The sequence below is a fragment of the Rhinolophus ferrumequinum genome, chromosome 16 (assembly GCF_004115265.2).
Source record: "Rhinolophus ferrumequinum isolate MPI-CBG mRhiFer1 chromosome 16, mRhiFer1_v1.p, whole genome shotgun sequence".
Lineage (NCBI taxonomy): Eukaryota > Metazoa > Chordata > Mammalia > Chiroptera > Rhinolophidae > Rhinolophus > Rhinolophus ferrumequinum.
In genome coordinates this window covers 29,353,139-29,378,146 of record NC_046299.1, presented here as the reverse complement: position 1 = coordinate 29,378,146, position 25,008 = coordinate 29,353,139, and the positions used below count along the sequence as shown (strand labels likewise).

At 52.2% G+C, this 25,008-nt stretch overlaps 3 protein-coding genes across 9 annotated transcripts in view; all 3 read left to right on the top strand.

Annotated features, from left to right (window-relative positions):
- Positions 1-1,831, top strand: part of EXOC6 (exocyst complex component 6) — a 172,856-nt gene extending 171,025 nt beyond the window's left edge. For 3 of the 7 annotated variants that reach the window (XM_033130775.1, XM_033130780.1, XM_033130778.1), the window contains exons 22-23: positions 237-248; positions 553-1,831. In XM_033130775.1, the coding sequence (XP_032986666.1) occupies positions 237-248; positions 553-685 (145 nt within the window). In that variant the 3' untranslated portion in view covers positions 686-1,831. The remainder of the gene's footprint in view (positions 1-236; positions 249-552) is intronic. The other 4 variants (XM_033130779.1, XM_033130776.1, XM_033130774.1 and 1 more) reach the window with 3 other exon arrangements.
- Positions 1,832-3,443: 1,612 nt separating this feature from the next.
- LOC117036326 (cytochrome P450 26C1) lies at positions 3,444-11,756 on the top strand. The gene is made up of 6 exons (XM_033131148.1): positions 3,444-3,647; positions 4,176-4,400; positions 4,887-5,162; positions 6,552-6,707; positions 8,661-8,990; positions 11,230-11,756. The coding sequence occupies exons 1-6, from the start codon at positions 3,444-3,446 to the stop codon at positions 11,605-11,607; spliced, it is 1,569 nt and encodes a 522-aa protein (XP_032987039.1). The 3' UTR covers positions 11,608-11,756.
- A 4,380-nt stretch (positions 11,757-16,136) lies between these two features.
- On the top strand, positions 16,137-20,070 carry LOC117035782 (cytochrome P450 26A1). The gene is given in 11 exon segments (XM_033129803.1): positions 16,137-16,614; positions 16,792-16,828; positions 16,831-17,015; positions 17,260-17,464; positions 17,467-17,549; positions 17,638-17,688; positions 17,690-17,734; positions 17,736-17,790; positions 18,284-18,426; positions 19,001-19,153; positions 19,436-20,070. Coding segments are annotated over 11 exon segments (1,488 nt in total). The 5' UTR covers positions 16,137-16,425; the 3' UTR covers positions 19,778-20,070.
- The last annotated feature ends 4,938 nt before the right edge of the window (positions 20,071-25,008 follow it).

Below are 25,008 nucleotides of genomic sequence, written 5' to 3'. Positions count from 1 at the left end.
TCTTTTTAAGTATTACTATTAAATTTTTCAATTTTTGAATTAAAAGTGTGTATTATTTTCTCACTTTTCAAAATATCTGTGGTGTACTGATTTGAGAGGAAAAAGGAACTATTTAAAATACATGTAAATTTATTTTACAATACCATGAAACACCACTGAGGCAAAAACAACTGCTGCTTTAAATTTTCTAATGTTATTTTTCCTTTCACCTGTCTTGCTATGAATGTGATTTGCAGAGTCCATAGAGGGTATGTATTTTAGTATACTTTATGGAATTATATTAGAAAATAGTATAATATTAGAAAACTTAACATACTTTAGATTTGCATAATAATGCAAAAACACCGCTTCATATAGAATGTAAACTACAGCTGCTAGTTTTTTGTGTGGTTTTTATTTCTGTAGTTTTGTTAGTACCTATTTTCTTTGAAATATGTTTTTCAAGCATAGAGTTAGTGTGAGGTAATTCAGAGCATGCCAAGATATTTTACTTGTGACAGCATAGCTATTAATTTCCTTTTACTAAGCTTCTTCATTCACATGTATTCCTAGGGTGAAGGATACTAGCAAAAAGAACAATATATTTGCTCAGTTCAGGAAGAATGATCGAGACAAACAGAAGTTGATAGAGACAGTCATGAAACAGCTGAGAAGTTTGGTGAATGGTATGTCCCATCACACATAGACTTCACATGGCTTGCACTCATTGATATCAAATTCGTGATTCAACATTGGTCTCTAACAGACACTGGCTATAACAGTAATTTGTTTGCAGAATTCAAAAATACAATAGAGAAGAGAAACTGAGGAGAGCTCAAACAAGAGACAATAATAAATATCATTTGTATGGATTTTTAAATAATTGAATACTATTTTGTATATGGAAAATGTGACATTAATATTTTCACTTTTAAAAAATATATAAATCAGGTAAAAAATTGTATATGAAACTGATTGTAAATATGTTAGAAAAACTTATGCCCCTACGTATAACGATTTTTTTGTATTCAGACTTGAATTTTTCTTTCTTTTTCATCAGTATCTGGTTTTGTAATGCAGTCATGTCTGATATGGGAGTACTTCACTATCATTTTCTTTTAGCTTTCACTTTCACCTCTATATGGTTTAAGTAGACAAAAATTTTGTAATTCTGCTGATTCTGAAGGGGAGATAGACAAATCTTTAAAGTTCCCTGCAATCAAACTTGATTTAACTCAGTAAAAATGTGAATTATTTTTTCTCCTTGGGTGGTTTAATTTAATCGTTCTGAACACGAAGACAAGTTTTTGGATTTTCTAAAGATGCAGTGTTGTTTCTGTGCAGCAGGGTTATATTTCTAACTATATTGTTTGTAGCTGACCCCAGTCTAGGATTTATTTGGTTTGGTTTGGTTCAAGTTAAAAGAGAGGACAGGAACTAAGTGGGGCTAACCACTTCAGGTGCAGCTTGTGTGAGAGTAGAGATATATTCCTACACACACCAGTTACCACAGGGGTCAGGTTACTTTCTCCAAATAGCAGATCTCAGTACCATATCCTCACTGTGGAAACAAGCCAAACCAAATGAACTCTGGAAAACCTAAAACCAATGTACATTTCCCTTTGTGTAAATTACCGTGGTCCAAATGGTAACATCAATCCAATCCCTAACTTTCTCTTCATTGTATTTATGCTGAATACTCCTTTTGCATTTTCAGGATTTATGCCTATAAGAAACTTATCCTTGACTCTGTAAAATAAGTGTAAAGATTATATGTATGTATATTTCTTGATTTTGTGCTGAAATATTAAAAAGGTTGAGCAAGTTGTTGAAAATGAGTTGCTATTGCATCTATTCAGAGCTTCCTGATTTAAAACAACTGCTTCCTTCAGAAAAGCTATTATTCCCTAGTTATTTGAATGGAGGTGTCATCAAAACTAAGAAAATAAACATTTATTCTGTTAACTATTAGCCTAAGGTATTTCACACTTTAAAAACTATTGCATGGAAAACATGGTAATTTTTAGAAGTTACAAGAGGAGCCTTGAACAGTTAGCTCTCTTTGAAGACTGGAATGTGGCTGCCCCTCGCGTGCATTACCCAGCCCTCCAGGGCACTCAGGATGTCTCCCTGGCTTTGGCCAGGCGTCGGGGATTCGGAGAGACGCTACTTTTGCATTGTTTTGTAGCAGACCACTGTGGGTCCTCAGCTGGGATGGTCTTGAGGTCCCTTTACTCTTCTCAGTAATAACAAAGACGCTACACTTTACTCCCACATCCCTCTGGTTGCACTGTAGGGACAGGGACGTTCGAGTCCTGGGGTATTTGGAGCCCTCAGACGGGACTCAAAGAGACCCACGAGCAACTATGTAGACTGGGGGGATAGGGAAGGGGAAGGGGGAGGGGGAGGAAACGGTGAATTCGGTCCTTGAGACCCGAAAGGCGCCTGGGGATATTGCTCCATGTGGGCTTTGCGCAGCAATGACAGACACTACTATCTTTTGAAGGATTCCTGAAGTAGATCAGAGACCGGGGAGGGGTGGGCGATGTCGGAGCATCTCGACCCCGGCTGTCCTTAACAAGCTTTTGCGATGATGCCGAGGCTGGCATCCAAAGGCGAACAGCAAATGGGAGAAACGCCAGCCCTTAGCCTTGGAGCACCGGGAGGGGAAGGGGCACCTAGAAGCTCGAGGGTGGGGACCCCAAAGAGAGCGCATTAGCTCAGTGCTCTCGTTGCGCCTACCACGGAGCTCCTGCGTGGAGCCAGGAAGTTCTGCCGCGAACCCTCAGGCCCGGTGGGGGATCTGTGCGGGGCTCACCCCGGCGGCTGCCACGCCCTGCTCCTAGCCGCTAAGTGAGCGCCGCTGTCCACCACCTCCAATAGTGACTCTGCGTGGAGCGCTTTAAATATGCATGGACGCGTCACATCGTGTAAGTCGGCATCAGTCCGTAGGGAGGGAGCCAGTATGTATATAAATGTGTCTGGGGTGGGCCGAGAAGGGTTAACAGACGGGAGGAGAGAAACAGAGGTGGGGCGGGGGTCTGCAGCCCCGGTGGTGATCACAGCCCAGGTTGGCAGCACTGGTGAGTAGCTCCTCTCTTTGCCCGCCCTCGCTGCTTTTATCAAAGGAGTCCTGGCCGTGGGCGGAGGTGGGAGGTGCCCGCGGATGCCCGGGCGTGAGCGGTCCGTCAGAGGCAGCCAACACCCCGCCGAGGAAAAGCCCTGAGCGTGCCGGCCTAGAGAAAGGCACGTTCCCTAAGGGCGCATGGTCACTGCCACCTTCCACTGCCATTGGGCTTTGAGAGCGAAGTCCTTGCCCGAGGTTATAACACTCGGGTTTGGCCCCCAAACCCCGGGACCTTTCCGGACTGAACAGGTGAGCACTGCGCGCCGCCTGCGCCCCAGCTCTTGCTTCCCCTGCTCTCCAAGTGCTCTCTGAGTGACCTGGCCACCACAGGCTCACCATGTTCCCCTGCGGGCTGAGCTGCCTGTCGGTGCTGGGGGCGGCGGGCACCGCTCTCTTGTGCGCGGGTCTGCTGCTCAGCCTGGCCCAGCACCTATGGACCCTCCGTTGGACGCTGAGCCGAGACCGTGCCTCCGCCCTGCCCCTGCCCAAGGGCTCCATGGGCTGGCCCTTCTTCGGCGAAACGCTGCACTGGTTAGTTCAGGTGAGCAGTATGTCGTGCCCCTTACCCCGTACAGCCCCTTCTTCCCTGGCTGGATCCTCCTCACTCTCAATGCCCCCAAAGTTCGTAGCTAGTCCCTTCCCGTTGCCTAGGACCCCAGGGAGCATACACTACCCTCGCCTTTGCCCAGCTGCTCCCTCGGAAGGACTGTCACCGGAGTTCTCCCTAACACATCTTAAAACACATCCCAACACAACGCGGGGGTGAACAGAGGTTTTCTGGGAAGGAGTCTGAGGAGCATGTCACCCCGTCCTGCAGACATACAACCTGGAGTCGGGCAGTTCTCAGCCGTGAGCTCTTGGGCGCTCATTCTGAGCCTCAGTTTCCTCATCTCACCAATAGGAACAGGGGCATCTACAATTCCCATGGGGTATCGAAAGGCCCATTGGAAACTTTTGTAAAGAGTAACGCGCCAGCCTGGAGCAGGGAGTTGTTATCGTGGGGCAGTTGGGAGGCCTGGGCTGGATCGCTAGCGGCCCCCCAGCGTTCTTCGCGGCTCCTCGCTTGCAGGGCTCGCGCTTCCACAGCTCCCGCCGAGAGCGCTACGGGACAGTGTTCAAGACGCACCTGCTGGGCAGACCAGTGATCCGCGTGAGCGGCGCTGAGAATGTGCGCACTATCCTGCTGGGCGAGCATCGCCTTGTGCGCAGCCAGTGGCCGCAGAGCGCGCACATCCTACTGGGCTCGCATACACTGCTCGGCGCGGTTGGCGAGCCACACCGGCAGCGGCGCAAGGTGAGCCAAAACCAAAGAAGGGGCCATCGGGACGTCACACCCGCGGTTCTCGGGCACCTGCTGTGAGCCAAACCAGAGCTAGGTGTTAGGGGTACACTGTGAACCTGGCCGGGACCCCTGGCTAACGAGCGGGTAGCCTTGAACCAGTTTCTTATCTTCTCCGGCTTCAGTTTATAAGGCCAGGACTGGGACTTTCATCTCCGATATTTTGTAACTGATACCAGAAGCACTGGAAACTCAAACTTGGAGAGAGGTTAAGGACTACTTCTTGGAGGAGAAGGCAGCTGGAACCTGGATGGATGGGAGGGGCTGTATACATCAGAGAAGTGCTAGAGGGAACTGCGAGTGCAACAGCCAACAGTTTAGGTCCCTGCCACTTAGAAGAGGAGGAAGGGCCCAACACTGGCTTTCTGGCTCCTCTGGAATCGCCAAGCAGAGCAGGCCGGACCACAGCTGGCCAGGGCTGACCCCTTGTGCTCCCCACAGGTCCTGGCACGAGTGTTTAGCCGCCGGGCCCTGGAGCGCTACGTGCCCCGCCTGCAGGGGGCGCTGCGGTGTGAGGTGCGCTCCTGGTGCGCAACTCGCGGGCCAGTTGCGGTCTACGAGGCCACCAAAGCCTTCACTTTCCGGATGGCCGCGCTCATTCTACTGGGGCTACGGCTGGATAAGTCGCAGTGCGCGGAGCTGGCCCGGACCTTCGAGCAGTTCGTGGAGAACCTCTTCTCGCTGCCCCTGGACGTGCCCTTCAGCGGCCTGCGCAAGGTACTGCCTCACCAGCTCTAGACCTTCCTCTTGGGGTTACCGGCGTGGGAGGGTCTCCCAGACCAAAACTAGGTTCCCTCAGCGTGCCCCACAAGTCATCTCTGCTGGCGGACAGAGTCACGACCCAGGGAGGGGAGGCGGCATGGTGTGGCGGTGGGCGCTGGGGCTGGCCTCTGTCTTGACTCGCTGTGTGACCCGAGGCAGGCCACACACCATCTCTGGGCGACGCCTGACACGCCTGACGGGACGTGCTCTGGCCGCATCAGCTGCGGGCCTCCTGACTTCGGTCTAGGTGGCGGGCGCCTGGCCAATCGGCCCAGCCCCTCCCCAGAGCGGCGCCTCCTGGCCAGGCCTCCAACGCCCCTTTGGAAGCCCGGATGGCTGCGGAACGGATGGGAGCATTAGGGCCGCAGACACGCCCCCGGCCCAGCCCGGCGCCAGCCGGGGTTGGAGAGGGGTGGGTGCCGGCTCCCCGCCCGAGGCCCCGGGCCCGCTAGTTTCCGGATCAGAGAACCGCGGCCTCTTCAGACTTCAGAGCTAAGGGCCAGGCCCAGAGAGCAGCTAGGAAACCCCATCCCGCCTTTCCTTTCTCCATGTGCCGGGTCTTTTCACTGGGTTTCAGTCACCTGAATAAAAGTAATAGTTATGTATAAAGGGACATCATATGGGCTGATCACCTTGTTTAATTTCATGACTCAATTCTCTCAGCCTGCAAAGTGTTCTTATTGTGTTGAAGAAACTGAAGCTCAGAGAGGTTAAATGACTTACCCAAGATCACACAACTAGTATGGGCAGAGGCAGGGTTTGAACCCCATCTCCTTTGACTACAAATCTCAAGTGCTGAAATGCTTTTGCCCTGTTTGCTCCCTCAGCCCTGGAGGGCCATCTGGGCCCTCCTGCCTAAGCCCTTACAGAAGCTAATGCTTAAAACCTCCAATTGCCTCCTCTAAGCCAGAGCTTTTTTGGATGCATCAAAGGGTCCCTTGCTCTCTGCACTGGTGCCCACTGTCCTTGCCTGAGCCCAGTGCAGGGGAAGGGCAATGGGCTGGCTCCACCTCCATGACTTTGTGCCAGGTATGCGCACTGACAGCTGTGTGACTCTGGGCAATCATTTGTCCCCTCTAAGCCTCAGTATTCTCTCCTCAGGACGACAGCAACTGTTTGCTTGCCTCAAAGGGAGCTTGTGATAATCAAGACAGAATGATATGTAGGGAGAGTGGACAAGTTCCTGAGCATTTATTAAGCTCCTACTATGTGGGAAGCTGGGAAACTGTTCACACCAGGAACTCAGCAGAACCAGAGCAGCCATGGGAAGATTTTAGGGGTAGGTGCCCAAGTGTGGCCCTCTCAGCCTTCGGGCCCCACCTCCCTTCTCTCCTCGCGCAACAGGGCATCCGGGCACGGGACCAGCTGCATCAGCACCTGGAGGAGGCCATTGCAGAGAAGTTTCATGAAGACAAGGCCGGGGAGCCAGACGACGCTTTGGCCATGATTATCCACGGCACTAGGGAGCTGGGCCATGAGCTTTCAGTACAGGAGCTGAAGGTAGGTGAAGGAAGTTTCTCCTTCTCCCCTCTTTTGCATTCTTAACAGGTCTCCACACATATGCTGCGTCCCCAGAGCAATGTCCTGTTTGGCCCCACTTTAAGCCACAGGCCCGGAGGGGGAAAAAAGCGATCTGGGTTCCAGTTATGGCTCAGCCACAAGCACTTGCTCTGCGGCCTTGGGCCAGTTGCCATCTCTCTCAGTGGGAGCAATAAAGGCTTGGATCCCAGGCCCTTCCTTACCGGTTCTGGCCATAAACAGCTCCGCTCGCCTCTCCCCCTTCTCTGTCACTCCACGCCTTTGCCTCTGTTGTCCTCATGTCTATGAAGCCCTCTTCACGTCTTTTCTCTGGAAACCCTAAGGGCTCAGGGTCAAACTTCACATCCTCCTGGAAGTTCCCCTCATCCTCCCAGAAATCAATACTCTCCTCCCAGGAGGCATCTTGGCACCTGGCACCTCTACCTGTCTGTTTGACCACTGCGAGATCTCCCAGAGAATTGGAACCGCTCCCCATGGACACATAGAGTGCATGCAGTGGAGGTGGGGGGAAGCTTTGAATGGCCCCCAGGACCTGCGTGAGAACCCAAAAAAGAGTGGAGAGATTGGACAGGAGAAAGTTAGAAATGGGAACACCACAGTCCTTCCAAAAGCAACTCCCATCCATTCTCTGGGCCTTGATTTCCCCTTTCCACCAGCCTCGAAGGTTGGGTCTCAGCCTTTGTTTCTTCTCTGAGAATGGGGCTAATAATCTCTACCCTGATTCCTGAGTGGTTGTAAAGTCTGGGAGAGTCAAGGGGGTTAGAAGTAGATGAGCAGTGGACTCCAGAGTCCTGGGGGAGCCCGTGTGTATGAACTGTTCTGGATGGTAAAGAGGAGTGGTACGGAATGGAATGGATGATTTGACAGAGCTGGGGATGGGGGTCCCAGCTTCTCAGGAAGAGACCCACTACTCATGAATCTTCATTTGTGGTCTGGGATTCAGGGCAGGCCGGCAGGCAGACAGGCAAGGCCTCGCCAGGGAAGAGGTTGGGGCTGGCTTTAAGGTCTCTGTCCTGGCTCCCCATCTTGTGCAGGGCAGGCACTTAGCCTGGACCACGTCATTCATTCCCCAAATATTATGTACCTAGTGGGTCTCAGGCTCTATGTTGGGACTGGGGATTGAAAAGTGATCAAAGCACAGTCCCTGCCCTTGAGGTGCAGGAGGGGAGGAGTACACCTTCATACTGTGATCACACAAATCAGTGTATAAACACATGCTGTGGGAGCTGCAAGAAGGAAGACCAGGTAGTTGGGAGGACAGAGGCGGACGGTGAGGGCTGGGGCCTGGAGGATAAAACCTGCAGGTCCCTCCTCTGCTCTTCCTGGGCAATGCAAATCACTGAGCGGTTTAGTGGCTCACGGAGACCACTCCACTAAGTGGGAGGAAGGAGCCATGAAGACTGTATTGATGTGAGGCTGGGGTAGCAGCTGCAGGTGCCTTCCTCAGTTCCACTGCAGTCACTGTCAGGACGTCCAGCTGGGGTTGCAGACACCACAGGGCGGTTAAGAGCACTGGGCTCTCAGCCTGACTGGCTGTAGGGACTTTGAGCACCTTTCTGAGCCTCAGTTTCCAACCCTGTCAAAAGAGGGCTGTAATTGTGCCTCGTTGAACTGGGGTAAAAATCCAATGAGTTCATACACTTACAGCACTAAGCACAACACACAGAAGAAGGTTCTAGTATTATCTCTGGGAACTTTCCCAAAGAAAGTGGCTAGATTCTGGTTTTGCCCCTTGCTATATGCCCCTTCCCGATGCAGTCGACTCTGGGACCCGCGCACGTAGCCACCACAGTGGCACATCCTGGTTCTCTGGCCTTTGCACATCGGTCAATTTGGGCCCTTTGCATCTCAGCCCTGGGGCCAGGAGGCCAGGGCCCACTGACAAGACTCAGCGCCTCCTGGGCTGTCTTGCAGGAGTCTGCTGTGGAGCTCCTCTTTGCTGCCTTCTTCACCACCGCAAGTGCCAGCACGTCCCTCGTCCTGCTGCTACTGCAGCACCCTGCAGCCATCGCCAAGATCCAGCAGGAGCTAGAGGCACAAGGGCTGGGGCACGCGTGCAGCTGCGCGCCAGGGGCTGCAGGGAATGGCGCGGGGCCCTGGCCCGACTGCAGCTGCGAGCCAGACCTCAACCTCGCGGCGCTGGGCCGTCTGCGCTATGTCGACTGCGTGGTCAAGGAGGTGCTGCGCCTCCTGCCGCCGGTGTCTGGGGGCTACCGCACCGCGCTGCGCACCTTTGAACTCGATGTAAGTGCGCCGCCCCCCCTACCCTGCGCCAGCCTTCTGGCCCCACCCCCTTAAGCCGGCCCCCTGCTTCTTGCGGGGCGTCTCCCTCCCCTCACCCTTCCCCCCCCCCCCCCCCCCCCCCCCCCCCCCCCCCCCGCGCCGTCCCCCTTCCGCGCCCAGCGGTGGGTTGGGGATATTAGGACTGCCTGTCTCCTCTTCCACTCTCACAGCCTCCACTTTCCGGCCTGTGAAATTGGTTGATCCCTGCTCCATTTCCCCAGAAACCCGGTTGAGGGGCGCAAGCCTGGTGCCTGGCAAGCCAACAAGGTTAAGAACTCCATATACTGCTTTTGGCAGCAGTGCGGGTCGGTCAACTCGATTAGAGCCGAGTTTTAGAGTCAAAAAACATATTTTTCTCTACACGGCAACCCCTCTTAGCCAGTGGGTCTGGGTGGCAAACAAAGAGAGCCTCCCACACTGTCCTGTTTTTACCCCACCCCTCAGACTCCCTTACAAGATCAAGAAACCGATCCTCGTTACATATTCAGGGCCTTGGCTAAGGTGGGGTTCCAGAAAAGCAGGACAATGAAAATATAGGATAGAGTCTCTTAACGGTCGGATCTGCTGGCTTGGGCTGGGCAAGGTTATGGTCTAGGCCTGGCTCTATCTCTTAAGACTTTGGGCAATTTCCACCTCACTCCAGGCCCCATTTACTCTCTGGAAGCAAGCTATCTTGGTCCCTTCCAGCTGTGACACTCCAGGTGGGGCCAGAGTTATTGGGCACGGTGGCAGCATCCAGGAGCCGAGCCCTAGCGTTGCCAAACTGAGGGTTTTGCCTGAATGGATGTCGCTGCACTTCTCTCTCCTCCAGCAGTCAGTCCTTTCTCCCCCCAGCTCAGTTGCTGGGAGGCTCCAGGCAGAGTGGGTACTGCCTCCCGTGACCCTTACTTTAAACATGGAACATCGAGAACATCCGTGGTGCATTGCTTACCTAGGTTCCAGGACACCGTGGGCACTGGGATTCTGTCCTGGAGGAGCTCATCAAGGAGAGAAATGGGGGCAGAGCTGACAGCTTCATCCCAAACTGTGGTGTGAGGAAGTGTGATCTCTAGAGCTAGATGACACCAAAACATTTTGGGGGTTGGCATTTGAGCTGGAGCAGTAAAGGGTTAGGATGGAGACAGCACACCACAGAGAGGGGACAGTCCCCACAAAGGTGGGTGGATTAATGAGGTTTTTAGAAGTGTCTTGGATGCTGCATTAGAATTCAGACTTTATTCTGCAGGCACTGGGGTGCCCCACAAGACCTTAGGGAAACAGAGGGAGAGGAACACAGGTCCACCCGGGTGAGCAGAGGACAGAGGTCTTCCCCAGATGGGAAAACTGAGGCCCAGAGAGGAGACAAAGAGAGAGAGAGAGAGAGAGAGAGAGAGAGAGAGAGAGAGAGAGAGAGAGAGAGAGAGAGAGCGCGCTCTTGGGTGGTTCCAAGATCTCTCCATCTGTTGAGAGCCTCTGAGAAAGCATCCTGGAGCCTGTTAAGGTGAGGGAAGCAGGATAGTCAGGGAGTTGGAAGACAGGTCCGAAAGTGGAATAGTTTAAAAAGCTGGAGGGTGCAGGGAACATGACAGCTGCTTTCCAACATTTTAAGGCTACCCCAGTTTAATTCTTAAGTGCGCCTTCTAAAAGTGTGACTACCAGACCCGAACATTATTATTGTACAGCTGATGGATGGGGAGGATGGAGAGACAGTTTTCAGTTCAGTGCAAAGAAGAGCTTTATAGTTGAGCTGGTCATAGAGAAATGGGGATTCCTGTCTTTTGCGTTGTCTGGCACAGGCAGCTGGTAGGTGCAGAATTACATTTTAGTCTCCTGATCTAATGTCAGAAGAAAAAAGACAAAACCAAAACACAAACATAAATAACAATATCACATTTACTGACCACTAATATGCATATCAGACCCGTTATTCTATTCTTACAACAACAAAATGGGCAGTTTTGTTATTTTACAATTAAGAAACTGAGGCTCAGACTGATTAAGTATCTAGCCCAAGGTCACACAGCTCACCAAAGAAGGAGCTGAGATTGGAACGCAGAGCCCTCTCCTAGTTTCCGGGTAGACCCGCGTTCCTGCATTCCTGCCAATTTTCGGAAGCCTGCCAATTTTCGGAAGCCTGTTGGATGCACCCGGGGTGGAGGGTCGGTTCAGGCCAGGTTTCCTGGTGCCTCCTGGTCAGGCGGGTCTCCTCACCTCCCCGCAGGGTTACCAGATCCCCAAGGGCTGGAGCGTGATGTATAGCATCCGGGACACGCACGAGACCGCCGCGGTGTATCGCAGCCCACCGGAGGGCTTCGACCCCGAGCGCTTCGGCGCAGCGGGCGAGGATGCGCGGGGCGCCTCTGGCCGCTTCCATTATATCCCATTCGGCGGCGGTGCGCGCAGCTGTCTCGGCCAGGAGCTGGCGCAGGCCGTGCTCCAGCTGCTGGCGGTGGAGCTGGTGCGCACGGCGCGCTGGGAACTGGCCACGCCTGACTTCCCTGCCATGCAGACCGTGCCCATCGTGCACCCAGTGGACGGGCTGCGGCTCTTTTTCCACCCGCTCGCGCCTGCGGCAGCGCGAGATGGACTACGCCTCTGAACCCCGGTGCTGCGGGACATGACTTGGCCAATGGCATTGGTGCACTCAGCGCCATCCATCTGCGGTTCCCCAGTGCCAGGTCGGGTGCTCGCTCACTCGTTCAACAAACGGTCACTGAATGAGTCTCTATGCCAGACTCTGGGGAAGGGGGAGTGCGAGCCACCGTCACGGCACCATAGAAGCGCTCTGGCCAGGGAGAAGGTGCTTCTTGTGAGCTTGGCGCCTTGAGGAGGGAAAGGTCGTGGACCAAGTCTCACAAGCCCTTCCCAGGATCCCGAAGCAGGGGTGGAAGGAGCGGAACTCCGTTAGAAGCTACGCGGCCTCTCCTTTCCGCGCCAAACCTGGAAGGTGGGTGGGTCATGGGGCCGCGGGGGGGGGGGTGTTGGGTCTTGTGGACCGTGCCCGAGACCCACCGCACACGGCCGTACCTGCAAGCCTTGCGAGGAAGCGGGGACGCCTGGAGCGCATCCCTTGCCTGGCTTTGGGCCATAGGAAGACATGCCGAGAAGGCGCCCAACGGAAGGCCCTCAGGCAACTGGCCTCCGCTCAGTGTGCCGTGGCCACTCTGCCGGTCTCGGCGGAAACTCAGAACTGTGGGCGCTTCCAGGGCTCTAAGCGGCTTCACATCACCGGATTCTGCTGCCGACTTCTTAAAAGAAAAATTCCTTCTTCACGAACTCATTTAATCTTCGCATTTATACGGGGGAGAATAGGCATACCGAGATGTCTCTAAGGCTGGATTATTTTCATGGGAGGTTGAGACATAATCAGAGAGGTTTGGGATAAATGTACCAAAAACAGGAAGGCCAAGAAGTAAAGTTTCCTGGCAGCGGTTGAGCAAGGAGGCTGGGGCTTAACTGGGCAGCGGCTCCCTGGTGGAAAGGCATAGAGTAGGAGGTAGGGGACACCCAGGAAAGACCCCCCCCCCACCAAGCACCCATCCTAGCACATACCCAAAGAGGGGCCAGGAGCTGGGGCAGCCTGGGGTGCAGGCTGCTGAGACTTCCCCCCTGAGCATAGGATAGCCCTGGGCTGTGAGTTCCCTCCATGATAGCTGGCTGCAGGGATCTTCCAGGTCACTACCTCCACCTCCTCTATTACAGAGGAGAAACTGAGGCCAAAGACTCACCTGAGGAGCCAGCAATGGGCTCCTGGGCTGCTAGGCCAGTGCTTTCCTCCATCCCATCACTTACCTCCCTCCCCCCAGCCTCTGGGCCTGTGTCCACCGTCTAGCGCTCAGCTCTTTCTCCTTTCATAGTGATACTTAGGTTGGCTTAAAGACTCTCTCTGGACCTTTTCAACACAGAGCTTCCCACCAATGTTTAAATCAAAGCCAAGAACCTCCAGTGTTTTCATTCCCAACTGCTTCAACCTGCCACCCATCTTCCAACAGGCAGGGGCAGCTGGATGCGATGGGTGAGCCAAGAAAGTTGCCGCCCAGGCCCTAGCTGACCCCTTAGTGAACCAGAAGGAAGCTGGTGCCCTCCTGACCTTATGCTAAGGTGGATCCCAGGGCCAGAAGGAAAGGGGAAGGCAGCAGGCTCAGGCAGGGCCTTAGCTCCAGAGCGCAGCGGGCTCTTCCGAGCCCGGCTGACACCACCATAACCCCATCCAGGGCAATTCATCACCTACTGCCCAGCACAGGCCCGGCGCCAGCCCTTGGGTTCGGCTAGGCGCCCGAGCTGGCAAAAGTGGAAGGACTGGGGCTTGCCCTTAGGGCTCTCTAAGGTTCCACAGACAACAGCCAGGCCTGAGAAGCTCCACCAGGGTGTGGGGCAGGAGGACCAGATTTTGGGGGAGAGGAGAAACATGGGAGGGAACTCTCAGGAGCCCTGACAGTAGAGCTGATTCCAAGAGACCTGGTTACCAGCTCTGGGGTTTGTACTAACTATAAGCCCCTGTAGGGGGCAGCTCAAATTTTACTCTACCTACTTTCCCCTTGATCCATCATTTTCAGTGATTTCACGAATACCTGAGCCCGTGTTAGTAGCCCCAGATCCTCTGAGGAAGGAGCAGACATGGTCCTTGTCCCGCTGGACTTAATATGGTCACGAAGAAGGTAGACAATACACTAGCAAACAAAGAACAAGAATATGTCCAATGGTGATAAATGCTGACAAGAAAACCAAGCGTGCCTGTAATGCTGAGTCCCTAGGGCTAAATTCGGCAGGGTGGGCAGGGAAAACCTCTCTGAGGAGGAGACATTCAACTTTGGAAGGAACCAGCCAGTGGTGGCCTGGGAGAGGGGCACCCCAACCTGAGGGAAACAGCAGGCATAGAGACAGGCCTGCTCCTGAGACAGGCCTGAGTGTTCAGGAGATGGAAAGAAGGGGCTGAAGGGAGTAAAGGGGAAGATGGGTCTTAGTTGCCCTAGCTCACCTGATTCCCCTCCCCCAGCCCCAGCAAAAAAGCTACTCCCTACCCCCGACCCTTAGCCACAGGGAGACTGCTTTGTAAACAACTGGGAAACATTTTGTTTTCCAGTGAACCAACCCTCCCCTGCCACTGCCACCCAAGAAAGCTTGGCAAGGTTTCTAGATCAAAGTTTTTATTGAGCTGGTAATTTATTGACCCCTTCCCCCCCTTCAAGATGTTCTTTAATGATCTCCACTCTCCTATTGAATCCTTTCTCCTGGACGCCCCCACCGGACCACCCCGGTCGGTCTCGATGGGCAGATAGATTAAAACATCCCCCCTCCATCCCACCCCGTAGCAATTTCCAGCCCTCAGATCCCGCTCATCTTGTGACCCAGCGCGCACTGAACTTGGCGAGGTGGCCCTGCAGAGTTCACTCGGATGTCACGGTCCGGCCTGCATGGGTCACAGGCGGGTCAGACCCGAGGATTGGGACTGGGCCCCAGGTCACGCCCCCGCTCGCTAGCTTTGCTCACCGGCCGGAGGCACTGTCCAGAAAGGGGTGGGACGTGATTCTGAGAATTACCTCTAGCACTTCTGGCTCCGGTTTCTGCCGGAGCCCAGAAGTCGGCTGCACAGGTTTACAGTCACCAGATCGTTAGAAGAAATGAGAGCGGGAGAGAGACCCCTTTTCTAGAGCCTCTGAACCGCCAAGCAGGGTTATGGGGAAACATTGACTCTCTGAAACACGCCTTGTGGCGACCTGGGCCTAAAGTGTTAGGGAGCTGTGAAGTCCCTGGGACCCGGCAGACATTTCCCAATACCACCGGTTTTGAGGACCAGTGCAGGAGGGCCATGTATTTAGCAGCTTCCAAGATCAAAGAGTTTTCCCACCTCCCAGGCGTGTGTGGCGGGCTCCTGAGAGAGCCAGTGTTCAGTTTTAAAAAACGTATATTGTTATGTTTCCTTTTCGGCGCCGCTGGTGCGTTCTGCGCTCAAACCAAGGGAGCGAGTGGCCCTGCCTGGTCTGAGATGGAATGGCTCGGCCAGGTAGGAAGCCGGGATCACACGCGCACTTCCTGCATCGCCCGATCTCCAGGCATGGCTGCAGTAGCCGCTGATTGTAGTTGGGCAAAGGCCAGCAGACCCGCTTCCCAGTACGGATTCCAACACTCCCATTAGTGGCCCTCAGAGGCTCGGGTTTAGCGCCTCTCACCCCTTTCACCCGATGGCTTTACGCTGGGTGGAAGCCGGGAGAGAGGAGAGAGACTCCAGTGCCTTGAGTTCAGGTCACTCTGGTAATGCCTGGAGCTGGGAAGAGTATTTGCAACCAAAAGCCCCTTTTGGAAACACAACTACACCAAGGTATAAACAGGTCGGGAATGATCGCCTCCAAATTAAGGAGGAGGAAACAGGCGCAAGGATGTGTGGTGACTTGCCCAAGGTAATGCAAGAGAGATGGAGCCGGGACTCGGAGCCCAGACCACAGGGCTTCCCTTTTTCTTTCTCAGTCTCTATCCGGCTAGGGCTGAGGACATCTACCCCTCTGTCTATCTGAGGCTGTATGCCCCAGGATTCTCGGAATCCTGGCCGCTGTGGCCGCATCGCAGAGCGCTGGTTGCGGAGTCGCGGAGGAATTGCCCCTGCGGTCCTACACTGGGGCGTCAGGGGTGGGGCTGAGTTGTGCAGGTTTGCGCCCCTAGTCCTGAGGGACCTGGAGCTCTCTCGTACCCTTAAGTAGGACCTTCGAAGGCTTCATGAGTGTGGCCTCCTTGAGGGATTTGGGGAATTGGGATCCATGATCCGCGGGTCCTGCCTGACTCCCCGAGGCTCTCGCTGTGTCTTGGGCGCGGGCTCTTCTGCGGGATCTTCGGAAGAGTCGGGAGGCCTGCGTTTTGTTCTGCGTTCAGGCAGGACTTCAGTTTCGCCACCTGTGGCACAAGGCAGCTGGACGATCCCTGAACGCACATCCCTTTGCTTCCCCAGCAGGTGGAAGGGAGGCCCACCCGGCGCCTGTAAATGGAAAACCAGTGAAGGCAGCTCTGGGCTGGAATCGCCTGTTGGACCCCGCGGGAGGGATTCCAAAGAGACCACCAGGAAGCCCAAGACTTGAGTTCCCGCTCCCTGGAGCCGGGGTTGGCTCCTGCCGCTACCTCGGAGCTCCGCACACCTTGGATGGGGGAGGCAGGCTGCTCGTAGCTCTGCGCCTCAGGAGGCGCGCTCCGAGGAAGCCGCCACCGCGCCGCCTCTGCCTCGGCGCGGAACAAACGGTTAAGATTTTGGGCAGCGCCTCGCGGGGGGAGGAGCCAGGGGCCCAATCCGCAATTAAAGATGAACTTTGGGTGAACTAATTTGTCTGACCAAGGTAAAGTGGGCAGCAACCGGGGCCGCCTATAAAGCTGGCGCGCGGCGGGGTTCGGAGGCGCTGGTGGCGGCAGGTGGCGCGGGAGGTCGCGGTGAGCCATGGGGCTCCTGGCGCTGCTGGCCAGTGCGCTCTGCACCTTCGTGCTACCGCTGCTACTCTTCCTGGCCGCGATTAAGCTCTGGGACCTGTACTGCGTGAGCAGCCGCGACCGCAGCTGCGCCCTCCCTTTGCCCCCCGGAACTATGGGCTTCCCCTTCTTTGGGGAAACATTGCAGATGGTGCTACAGGTAAGGGGCTTGGGGCGGGACAGGAGGATTCTCCCGACTCGGCTCCGGGCTTCCACTGACGCCGGGGTAAGAGCCCCCCGGAGGAGGTGACTACGGCTAGGATGAGGGCTAACCCGAGGCGCGGCGCTCCCCGGCGCCCCCTCACGCCCGCCTCTCTCCTCCGCTTTCCTCTCGCAGAGAAGGAAGTTCCTGCAGATGAAGCGCAGGAAATACGGCTCATCTACAAGACGCATCTGTTCGGGCGGCCCACGGTGCGGGTGATGGGCGCTGACAACGTGAGGCGCATCTTGCTCGGGGAGCACCGGCTGGTGTCGGTCCACTGGCCCGCGTCGGTGCGCACCATCCGGGGCTCCGGCTGCCTTTCCAATCTGCACGACTCCTCGCACAAGCAGCGCAAGAAGGTGAGGGAGGAGGTGGAGGCGCCTGTACCGCAAGGGGGACCCCATTCTCCGGAGGGGTTCAGGCAGAGAGATGCTGGGCGAGCGCTAGTTGCAGGAGACGTCGGCTAGGACCCTCTCCAGCCCAGTTAGTTTCCTAGCCGGGAAGTGCTTGGGTCTGGCAGGGTGGGTGTCTGGTAGGAGACCCCGGTAGGCGAGAGGGACGGGTGGGGCCCGGTTTTAACATTCTCCCCTCCTCGGGGCTCAGGTGATTATGCGGGCCTTCAGCCGCGAGGCGCTCCAGTGCTACGTGCCGGTGATCGCCGAGGAAGTGGGCAACTGCCTGGAGCAGTGGCTGAGCTGCGGCGAGCGCGGCCTCCTGGTCTATCCCCAGGTGAAGCGCCTTATGTTCCGCATCGCCATGCGCATCCTGCTGGGCTGCGAGCCCCGGCTGGCGAGCGGCGGGGACGCGGAAAGCAGCTGGTGGAGGCCTTCGAGGAAATGACCCGCAATCTCTTCTCGTTGCCCATCGACGTGCCCTTCAGCGGGCTATACCGGGTAAGGGTGGCACGCAGGGTGCAGAGCTAGGACCCCAGGACGCGGGTTGCCGGGCCTTTACTCACCGCTGTACGCTCTTTGCGCTCAGGGCATGAAGGCGCGGAACCTCATCCACGCGCGCATCGAGGAGAACATTCGCCGCCAAGATCTGCGGGCTGCAGGCGGCGGAGGCGGGCGGGGGGCTACAAAGATGCTCTTCAGCTGTTGATCGAACACTCGTGGGAGAGGGGAGAGAGGCTGGAATATGCAGGTGAGCGGCAGCTTCAGGAGGGCACTGCGGAGTTTGGTCCCCTGGCGTTCCAAGTGCGGTTTCCTGGAGTCCTCAAAGCGCCGGCCTGGGCCTAGCTCCCTGAGTGGTCAGGCCTGCACAGGCCTCAGGAATGGGACCCCGAAGGCTGAGAAGCTGGGTCCGGAGAGCTGTGCAAGAGGCTGCAGCGGAACAGGGAGAGTCCCCTATCCCTTTCAGATTTTAAGAGGAAAGTTGGAATTTGCAAAATGAAAATAATCTTGGGCGATATTAATATAACTAAGGCTTTAATTCAAGCGTTCCCGGTGGAGTGGGATTTTACTGGCCTTCCTGTTTCAGCAGAACTAGTGGGACTTTGCATTTTGTGAAAAATGTCGCTTTCCTTGACTATCAGCAAAACTTGTCTTCTCTCCAGCACCCTCAGTTGGGTTCTGAATAATCCATCTGTAAAATTGCACGCAGATTGTAAAAATGTTCTTTTTATTCCATTTTCAGGCACTAAAGCAATCTTCAACCGAACTCCTCTTTGGAGGACATGAAACCACGGCCAGTGCAGCCACATCTCTGATCACTTACCTGGGGCTCTACCCACATGTTCTCCAGAAAGTGCGAGAGGAGCTGAAGAGTAAGGTAGGGAACTCTGGGGGAGGAGAGAGGGGTCCCCATTAGCTTAAGAAATTCCACTGCTTCCTAGCCAACTTCCCAATAAGTAAGTGTGCTGACTTCGCTGAGTATTTTAAAGGGCAGGACCAAGGGCAAAGAGAATTCATTTTGTGAATAAAAAGGGAGGATTCTTGAGCTGTGATCCCACTCGACAGGGTTTGATCTAGTATTCCTGCCCTTTCTCTACCTTTTGCAGAACCTTGGAGATTTTCAGATAGGTTCCACTTACTTGGATTTGTGTGTCCAAGGGCATGAATGGGGGACTTCTAGGTGGGTGGCAGTGAGTGGGGGTGGGGGTGGGGAGAAGCTTGGTGGTTGTAACTGGTGAGCAGCATTCTCTTGGAATTGTAAATAGATAGTGGATTTGGGCCAAGGGGTGGAGGCAAATGGTCACTAGCTAGCTGCTCACAGTTTCCCCCTCACACTCTTCCACCATGGGGCCCTTTGGGTCTAGTCGCCACTTAAGCCCTGTTTACGTCTGCTGGGCTGATTTTATTGGAGCACAAAATAACCGTTCACCTCGGTATGACTGTTTTGATAGGGTTTACTTTGCAAGAGCAATCAAGACAACAAGTTGGACATGGAAATTTTGGAACAGCTTAAATACATTGGGTGTGTTATTAAAGAGACCCTTCGACTGAATCCCCCAGTTCCAGGAGGGTTTCGGGTTGCCCTTAAGACTTTTGAATTAAATGTAAGTTAAACGTTGTTCTCCCCTTCCCCTTTTGTTGTGGTTTTAAATCTCCCCTCGCTTCCCTGTGCATTGGCTTAAATTCCTCAATGCTTTTGATAACAGTGTCCTGCCCCATGGGTACACATGTTTCAGCAACCTGAACGTCGTCTGTCTGTCTGTCTGTCTGTATCCCTCCCACCCTTTCTTTTAACTGAACGCCTCCAAAGATATCAGCGATAGCTTTTTGTTGTTGAAAGTGAGATTCCAGTTTGTCAGCCCTCAGGACTTCATCATCTTTTGTAGGGATACCAGATTCCCAAGGGCTGGAATGTTATCTACAGCATCTGTGATACTCACGATGTGGCAGACATCTTCACCAACAAGGAGGAATTTAATCCTGACCGATTTATGCTACCGCACCCTGAGGATGCATCCAGGTTTAGCTTCATTCCATTTGGAGGAGGCCTTAGGAGCTGTGTAGGGAAAGAGTTTGCAAAAATTCTTCTCAAAATATTTACAGTGGAGCTGGCCAGGCATTGTGACTGGCGGCTTCTAAATGGACCTCCTACAATGAAAACCAGCCCCACCGTGTACCCTGTGGACGATCTCCCAGCGAGGTTCACCCGTTTCCAGGGGGAAACCTGATGGGCATGCAAGCCCCGACCTTGGACTTAGTGCAAATGTACATAGGAGTTTTTACATAATGTCGTGTTGATTTTTATTATATTTAATTTCTAAATGTATATTATAATATTTATGTGCCTCTACTACAGTACCACAGTCTTTAAGTATTAAAATAATGAATTTTGTATAGTTTCCAAATAAAGTAAAATTGGAAGGTGCTTGTCTTGCATTTAAGATTCCTGTGGGGGAGAAACTCGCCGGTTTAATATTTGTTCTTAGTATGTTTAATCAGATTTCTAAATGTCTACATGCATGGCTTTGTCCTCTGTGCATATGTACTTTCTGTGAGGAAGAAACTCTAGCTGTTTTTTTTCTCGTAACAGTTATTAGAAAATATATATTATATATGGATGTGTGTTAGTCCAAAGGTAACTTTGTAGATTTCTCTATGGTAACTTAGATTCCCTATTTGGAAAAATCTATCAAAGTTAATTTTAGATTGGGGGTTTGCTTTACTTTAGGGAAAGATGACTTCGAAAAGGTAACACGTTGAAAACTATTATATTCTAATATACCACCTTGAGCCATAAACTTATTATGTTTAATAAACATATTCCATGTTGTCACACACCAACAGAACTGTTTTCTGAAGTCAAGGTTTTAGGTAAGACAAAGCCAGTCACTTCAGTTATGGACAGTTATTGACTAAAATGAGACAAAACATCATTGGTGTGTTTCCTTTACACAGAAGTTGCAATGAAAACAATACTGGGAAAGGCCAGTCTCTGGTTTAGATAAGTGAGTCCAGGTTTTCTTTATTGAAAATAAGGCAGGAGGAGTAGAGTTAGCAAACTGACAGATAAAGTTTTTATCTATGCTAGGCAATAGGGTGTGAGCCTGACATGACTGATAAAATGGCCCAGTCATGACCCTGTGAACCTTGGCTAACCTCCGTGAAAGCTCAGTTTTGTCACATTTCTGACCCTGGCATATCCATGTTCTGAGCTGAAGGCCAGACTCAATCCAGAAAGGTTAGCCCCGGTGACTTGCTTATGCAAGCACATTTTCAGTTTTGAAATGGCACAATCTGCTTACTGAACCTCTGATGGCTTGTAGGTTTTGGACTTTAAAATTTTCATTACATTTTTAGAATTTGGCAATACTACAGAAACTGGGTGGTCTAAATAGGTGTTTGAAAAGGGTCCTGTCTACAATTAGAGTTACGTGTTCTACCTGACTTTAGATTTTTAGGTAGAACTTAGATTGTACTTACTGCTGGAATCCTTGGATTTTTGAAGCGGTGTTTACATAACAACTTATAATGCCTATAATAATCTTATAATGCCTTTTTAAAAAATGGGAAATTGCAGGCTTAATTAATTTCAGCCCAAGCTTTAGTGTGCTGTGGTGTACAGAGGTGACCCTTCCCCCGATAATGTTCTCCCTTCATCATTCCAGCTAGGAGCACACTAGCCTGAAGACATTATTTCACATAATTTATCCAAGGCCATTTTTAAAGGGGTTCAATACTTTTCATTTTGCCAGAAGACAGGTAGTCTTCCAAAACGTCTTTGGTGACTCCATAACCCTGTGTCTCTATGAACATAGAGCAGGAAGAAATTTGAGCCATTTTAGCATATAATTCAATTTTTTAAATTCAACTAATTTTTTTCTGGAGAGTTTTGAGGAAAAGTGCTTCTGGCTTGCATTTTCCAGGGCTGCATTTAGTTCAATTATACTCATTGATTACAGAGGAGTGCAGATTTTACCTCCAAAATACGTTAACACAATCTTTGTTAATGTGCTTAGTGCTGAGTAAAGGTGGTTTGGAAGTGTGTGAGCGTAATGCTTGTGGGCTGCCATATTGTACATTAAATGGCCCTGGGTCACATCTATCTGAGGCAAGCATGTTCTATGGCACAAGCACCTCCACCCAGTGGAAAAGTGTTTCAGGAGGAGGTACAAAAGTTAGACTGGGCCAAAGTTGCAGAAGGAGGGGAGACCACTGTGGTAAATGACAGGGCTCCAAGGTGCATGGCACAGTGATGGGCAGATCTGCCAAGCTGGCGAAGCTGGTGCCCTCTGTCTCCCTTCCACACGTGTCCTTTGCCCTGGCCACCTCTCGTCCCCTCTTCTCTTCAGTCAGGGGTGTGGTGCCACCAATGACAGACCATTGTCAGAACCAGCATGCGAAAGCCTCCAGCTGGGTCTATAATTTGCATTCAGAGGGATTGTAGCCTTCACCTAGCTTAGCCCTTGGAGGCCTAGAAAGGGACTATGATTTCCCTGGGGCCACCCAGGGAGTGGCAGGACCAGGAAAGGCCTCCTGCTGCCTTTTCCCTCTCTCTCTCTCTCTCTCTCTCTCTCTCTCTCTCTCCTTTTCTTTCAACAGCTAATAACACCTTCCTAATTTCTCTCCAACTTTCTATTGCAGGACAACTAGATCCAAGGATCTTTACCTCCTAACTTCCCTTCATATCCCCTGCCACCACTCCCCTGCCCTGTGACAGTTAAGATCAATTCTCTTGCAGGCCACCAGAGGCAACTGGTGAAATGGGAGCCGTGACAGGGAGTGGCTGCTCCCCCAGATCCCTAATCTCCTGAGAGGTTTCAGGGTGCTTTCTGAACCTTGCCACCACCCAGAGGTCCACAAGGGGGCGGGCTTTTCCCTTTTATGCCAAGCTCAGGGCTCAGTGGTTTTCCCACCAGTGTCCATGAAATCCAGTGTCCATAGACTCTGGCCTAGGGCCTGCTTTTATCCTAGACAGTGAGAGGCTTCAGACCCATTAGGGCTTAGCAAGTTCTGAGGCTCAGGCTTGGTCAAGGCTGCCTGGCCTCTCTGGAACGGTCATCCTAGGCTGGGTTGATTTGGATCTTCATTCAGTTCCTGAAGTAGCCACCATCCCACTGTGGTCCCTGAGGTCAGCTGGCTCAGGTTGTCAGCATTGCACACATAATGCTCATGATCTGATCTATATTGCTTTCACTATCCCTGGAAAATGGCTCTCAGTGTTGGGGGAGCAGGGAGCACGTTTTTCAAAGGACATGGGCATACTAGTCAGTGTTCTGGTGAGTTTAGCTAGGTCCAGGAGCCATCCCTCCAAAACACTGTGTGAGGAATTAGGGATGTTTAGAGAGGTCACATGGCTCCGTCTTTGAATAGTTAAAGGGCTGCTGCAGAAAAGGCGGGTTCAGACCTGTTGTGAAGGACAGAGCATGCATTTAGGAGAGTAAGAAGGAAGGAGATGTCAGCACCGTATAAGGAAAACATTTTGAGACAACTAGAGTCCTTTGGTGACGACACAGGCTATACTTGTGAGAGAGAAAGCTCCTTGTCAATGAAAGCATCCAAACAGAAGCTGGATAACTAAGTTGCTGTAGGGATTCTGACGTGGAGAGAGATGTCCCTTGCATTCCCTTCCAAAATTAGAGTGATCCTCTGAGATTTGATTCTGTATTGATTCAGTTCCTTAGATACCTATCCTCTCTAGTAGTGTTCAGCAGTCCATGGGTATCATTCTGTCAAATCTCCTAGCCAGATGTGGAGGTGAGACCCCAGGGGGCCTGACATGTGACCTCAGAGAGACATTGAGTTCCCTGTGTTAACTGCCGGGGAACCTCTCTCCTGCCCCATGACCTGGTGCTTCTAGCTCTAGTTCTTGCATCTGCTCCAGCACCCCTCCAGGCCTCTCCCAGCTGTGCAATGCCGACCATCCCCTTGACCTGGCTTCTAGGGTAAATACCCTGCAACCTTTCCCAGTGCTGTCCGGCCTCCAAGATGCCATGCGCTGACATTGTATTTATCCCAACTGTCCTTTCTCTCTGCCTCCTGAAAGGCAGGAACTGTGTCTCATCATTGGTGTCTTGTAAACTTAGCCTACGTGTTCTCATGCTCCTCCCTGCCCTCTCCCAGAACAGTTTCACACATAGTAGGTGTCTATGAGAGAGAAAGCTTCCTGGGACCGAGCCATACCATTCACCTTATGTGTCTCCTGCTTTGTGGTGCCATGTTTTTGTTTGAAAAGTGAAACTTTCATCCTTGGAAAATCTCAGTGGCCGCAAGCTTACACGGCTGTGGTTTAACAGCATGTCACATTCCTGAAACCGACGCTCCGTGGGTATTTGGCCAAACAAGCGCTCCTTCGTTTGAAGTAGAGTCAACTTGAGTTAGAACCCTGGGACAGGGTGGAAACTTAGCTCTGGATTACGTGGTAGGTTTTCTGGGTGAGAGTTATCATGTTGCAATATTCATAACCACGCACCCACAACACAGAAACTCACCCACACTGCACGATTTTTTACCACTGCCCAGCCCCTCCTTGGTCCATCGAGAGGTTAGAAATCTGCTCACTTATTTCTGACCATAGATGCTTCGAGATTTTTATCTGAAGTCACTAATGGGTTCACTTAACTCAAATGTATTGCAAAAAGAGGACAAGGTGCTTTGCTTATAATAGATATTTGATAAAACACATTGATTGATTCATTAAGTACAGTCATACCATTCAATGTAACAACGATTTATTTAATAATGTAGGAGGGGATTCAGTATTCTGAAATGGAAAGGTTGTTTAATATCAATGAACCACAGACTTTTAGAGCTGGAAGGGAGATCATGGACAGATCATCCAAGCCCCTCAGTTCACATCTGAGAGCTCTGAGGCTTAACGAAATTAAGGTTACAACAGAGAATCGGGACTGTCTGTCCAGGGTCCAATACATTATAGGATTAGAAAAAAACCCACTATGTTGTTTATTTATATATGTGCCGGGAAAAAAGGGCCGGTGAGCTGATGATTTGAGACGGAATGGCTTCCAGGTCCTTGGTCCCTACCATGCCTCTGAGAGGGGCTCCCGGAGGGGCCATGAGAACTTGGAGTTGTGCGGGCGCTAAGGATCTGATACAAAGCCTGACAAACGGTACAGACTGCTGGCATTTCTGCTGGGACTGAGGCTGGGTCTGCATGTTGGTAGAGCTGGACCCTCAGACATTTTGAGCTTATTCTGCTGAGTATCAGAAAATGATTTCTGTTACGAGTTAAATTGTATCCTCCTCCCTGAAAAAAAAAAAAGTTGACGTCCTAACCCTCAGTACATCAGAATGTGACCTTGTTTTGAAATAGGGTCTTTACAGAATCAATCAAGTTAGAATGAGGTCTTTGGGTGGGCCCTAATCGAGTATGACAGGAGTCCTTATAAAAAGAGGAAATTTGGACACAGGGACAGACATACACAGAGGGAAGATGATGTGA

What these genes read in the sequence shown, in the direction of transcription:
- LOC117036326 (XM_033131148.1), top strand. Translation starts at nt 3,444, where the DNA reads ATGTTCCCCTGCGGGCTGAGCTGCCTGTCGGTGCTGGGGGCGGCGGGC. An exon ending in CACACCGGCAGCGGCGCAAG is followed by an intron (nt 4,401 to 4,886) that starts GTGAGCCAAAAC and finishes TGCTCCCCACAG; the next exon opens with GTCCTGGCACGAGTGTTTAG. An exon ending in TGCGCACCTTTGAACTCGAT is followed by an intron (nt 8,991 to 11,229) that starts GTAAGTGCGCCG and finishes ACCTCCCCGCAG; the next exon opens with GGTTACCAGATCCCCAAGGG.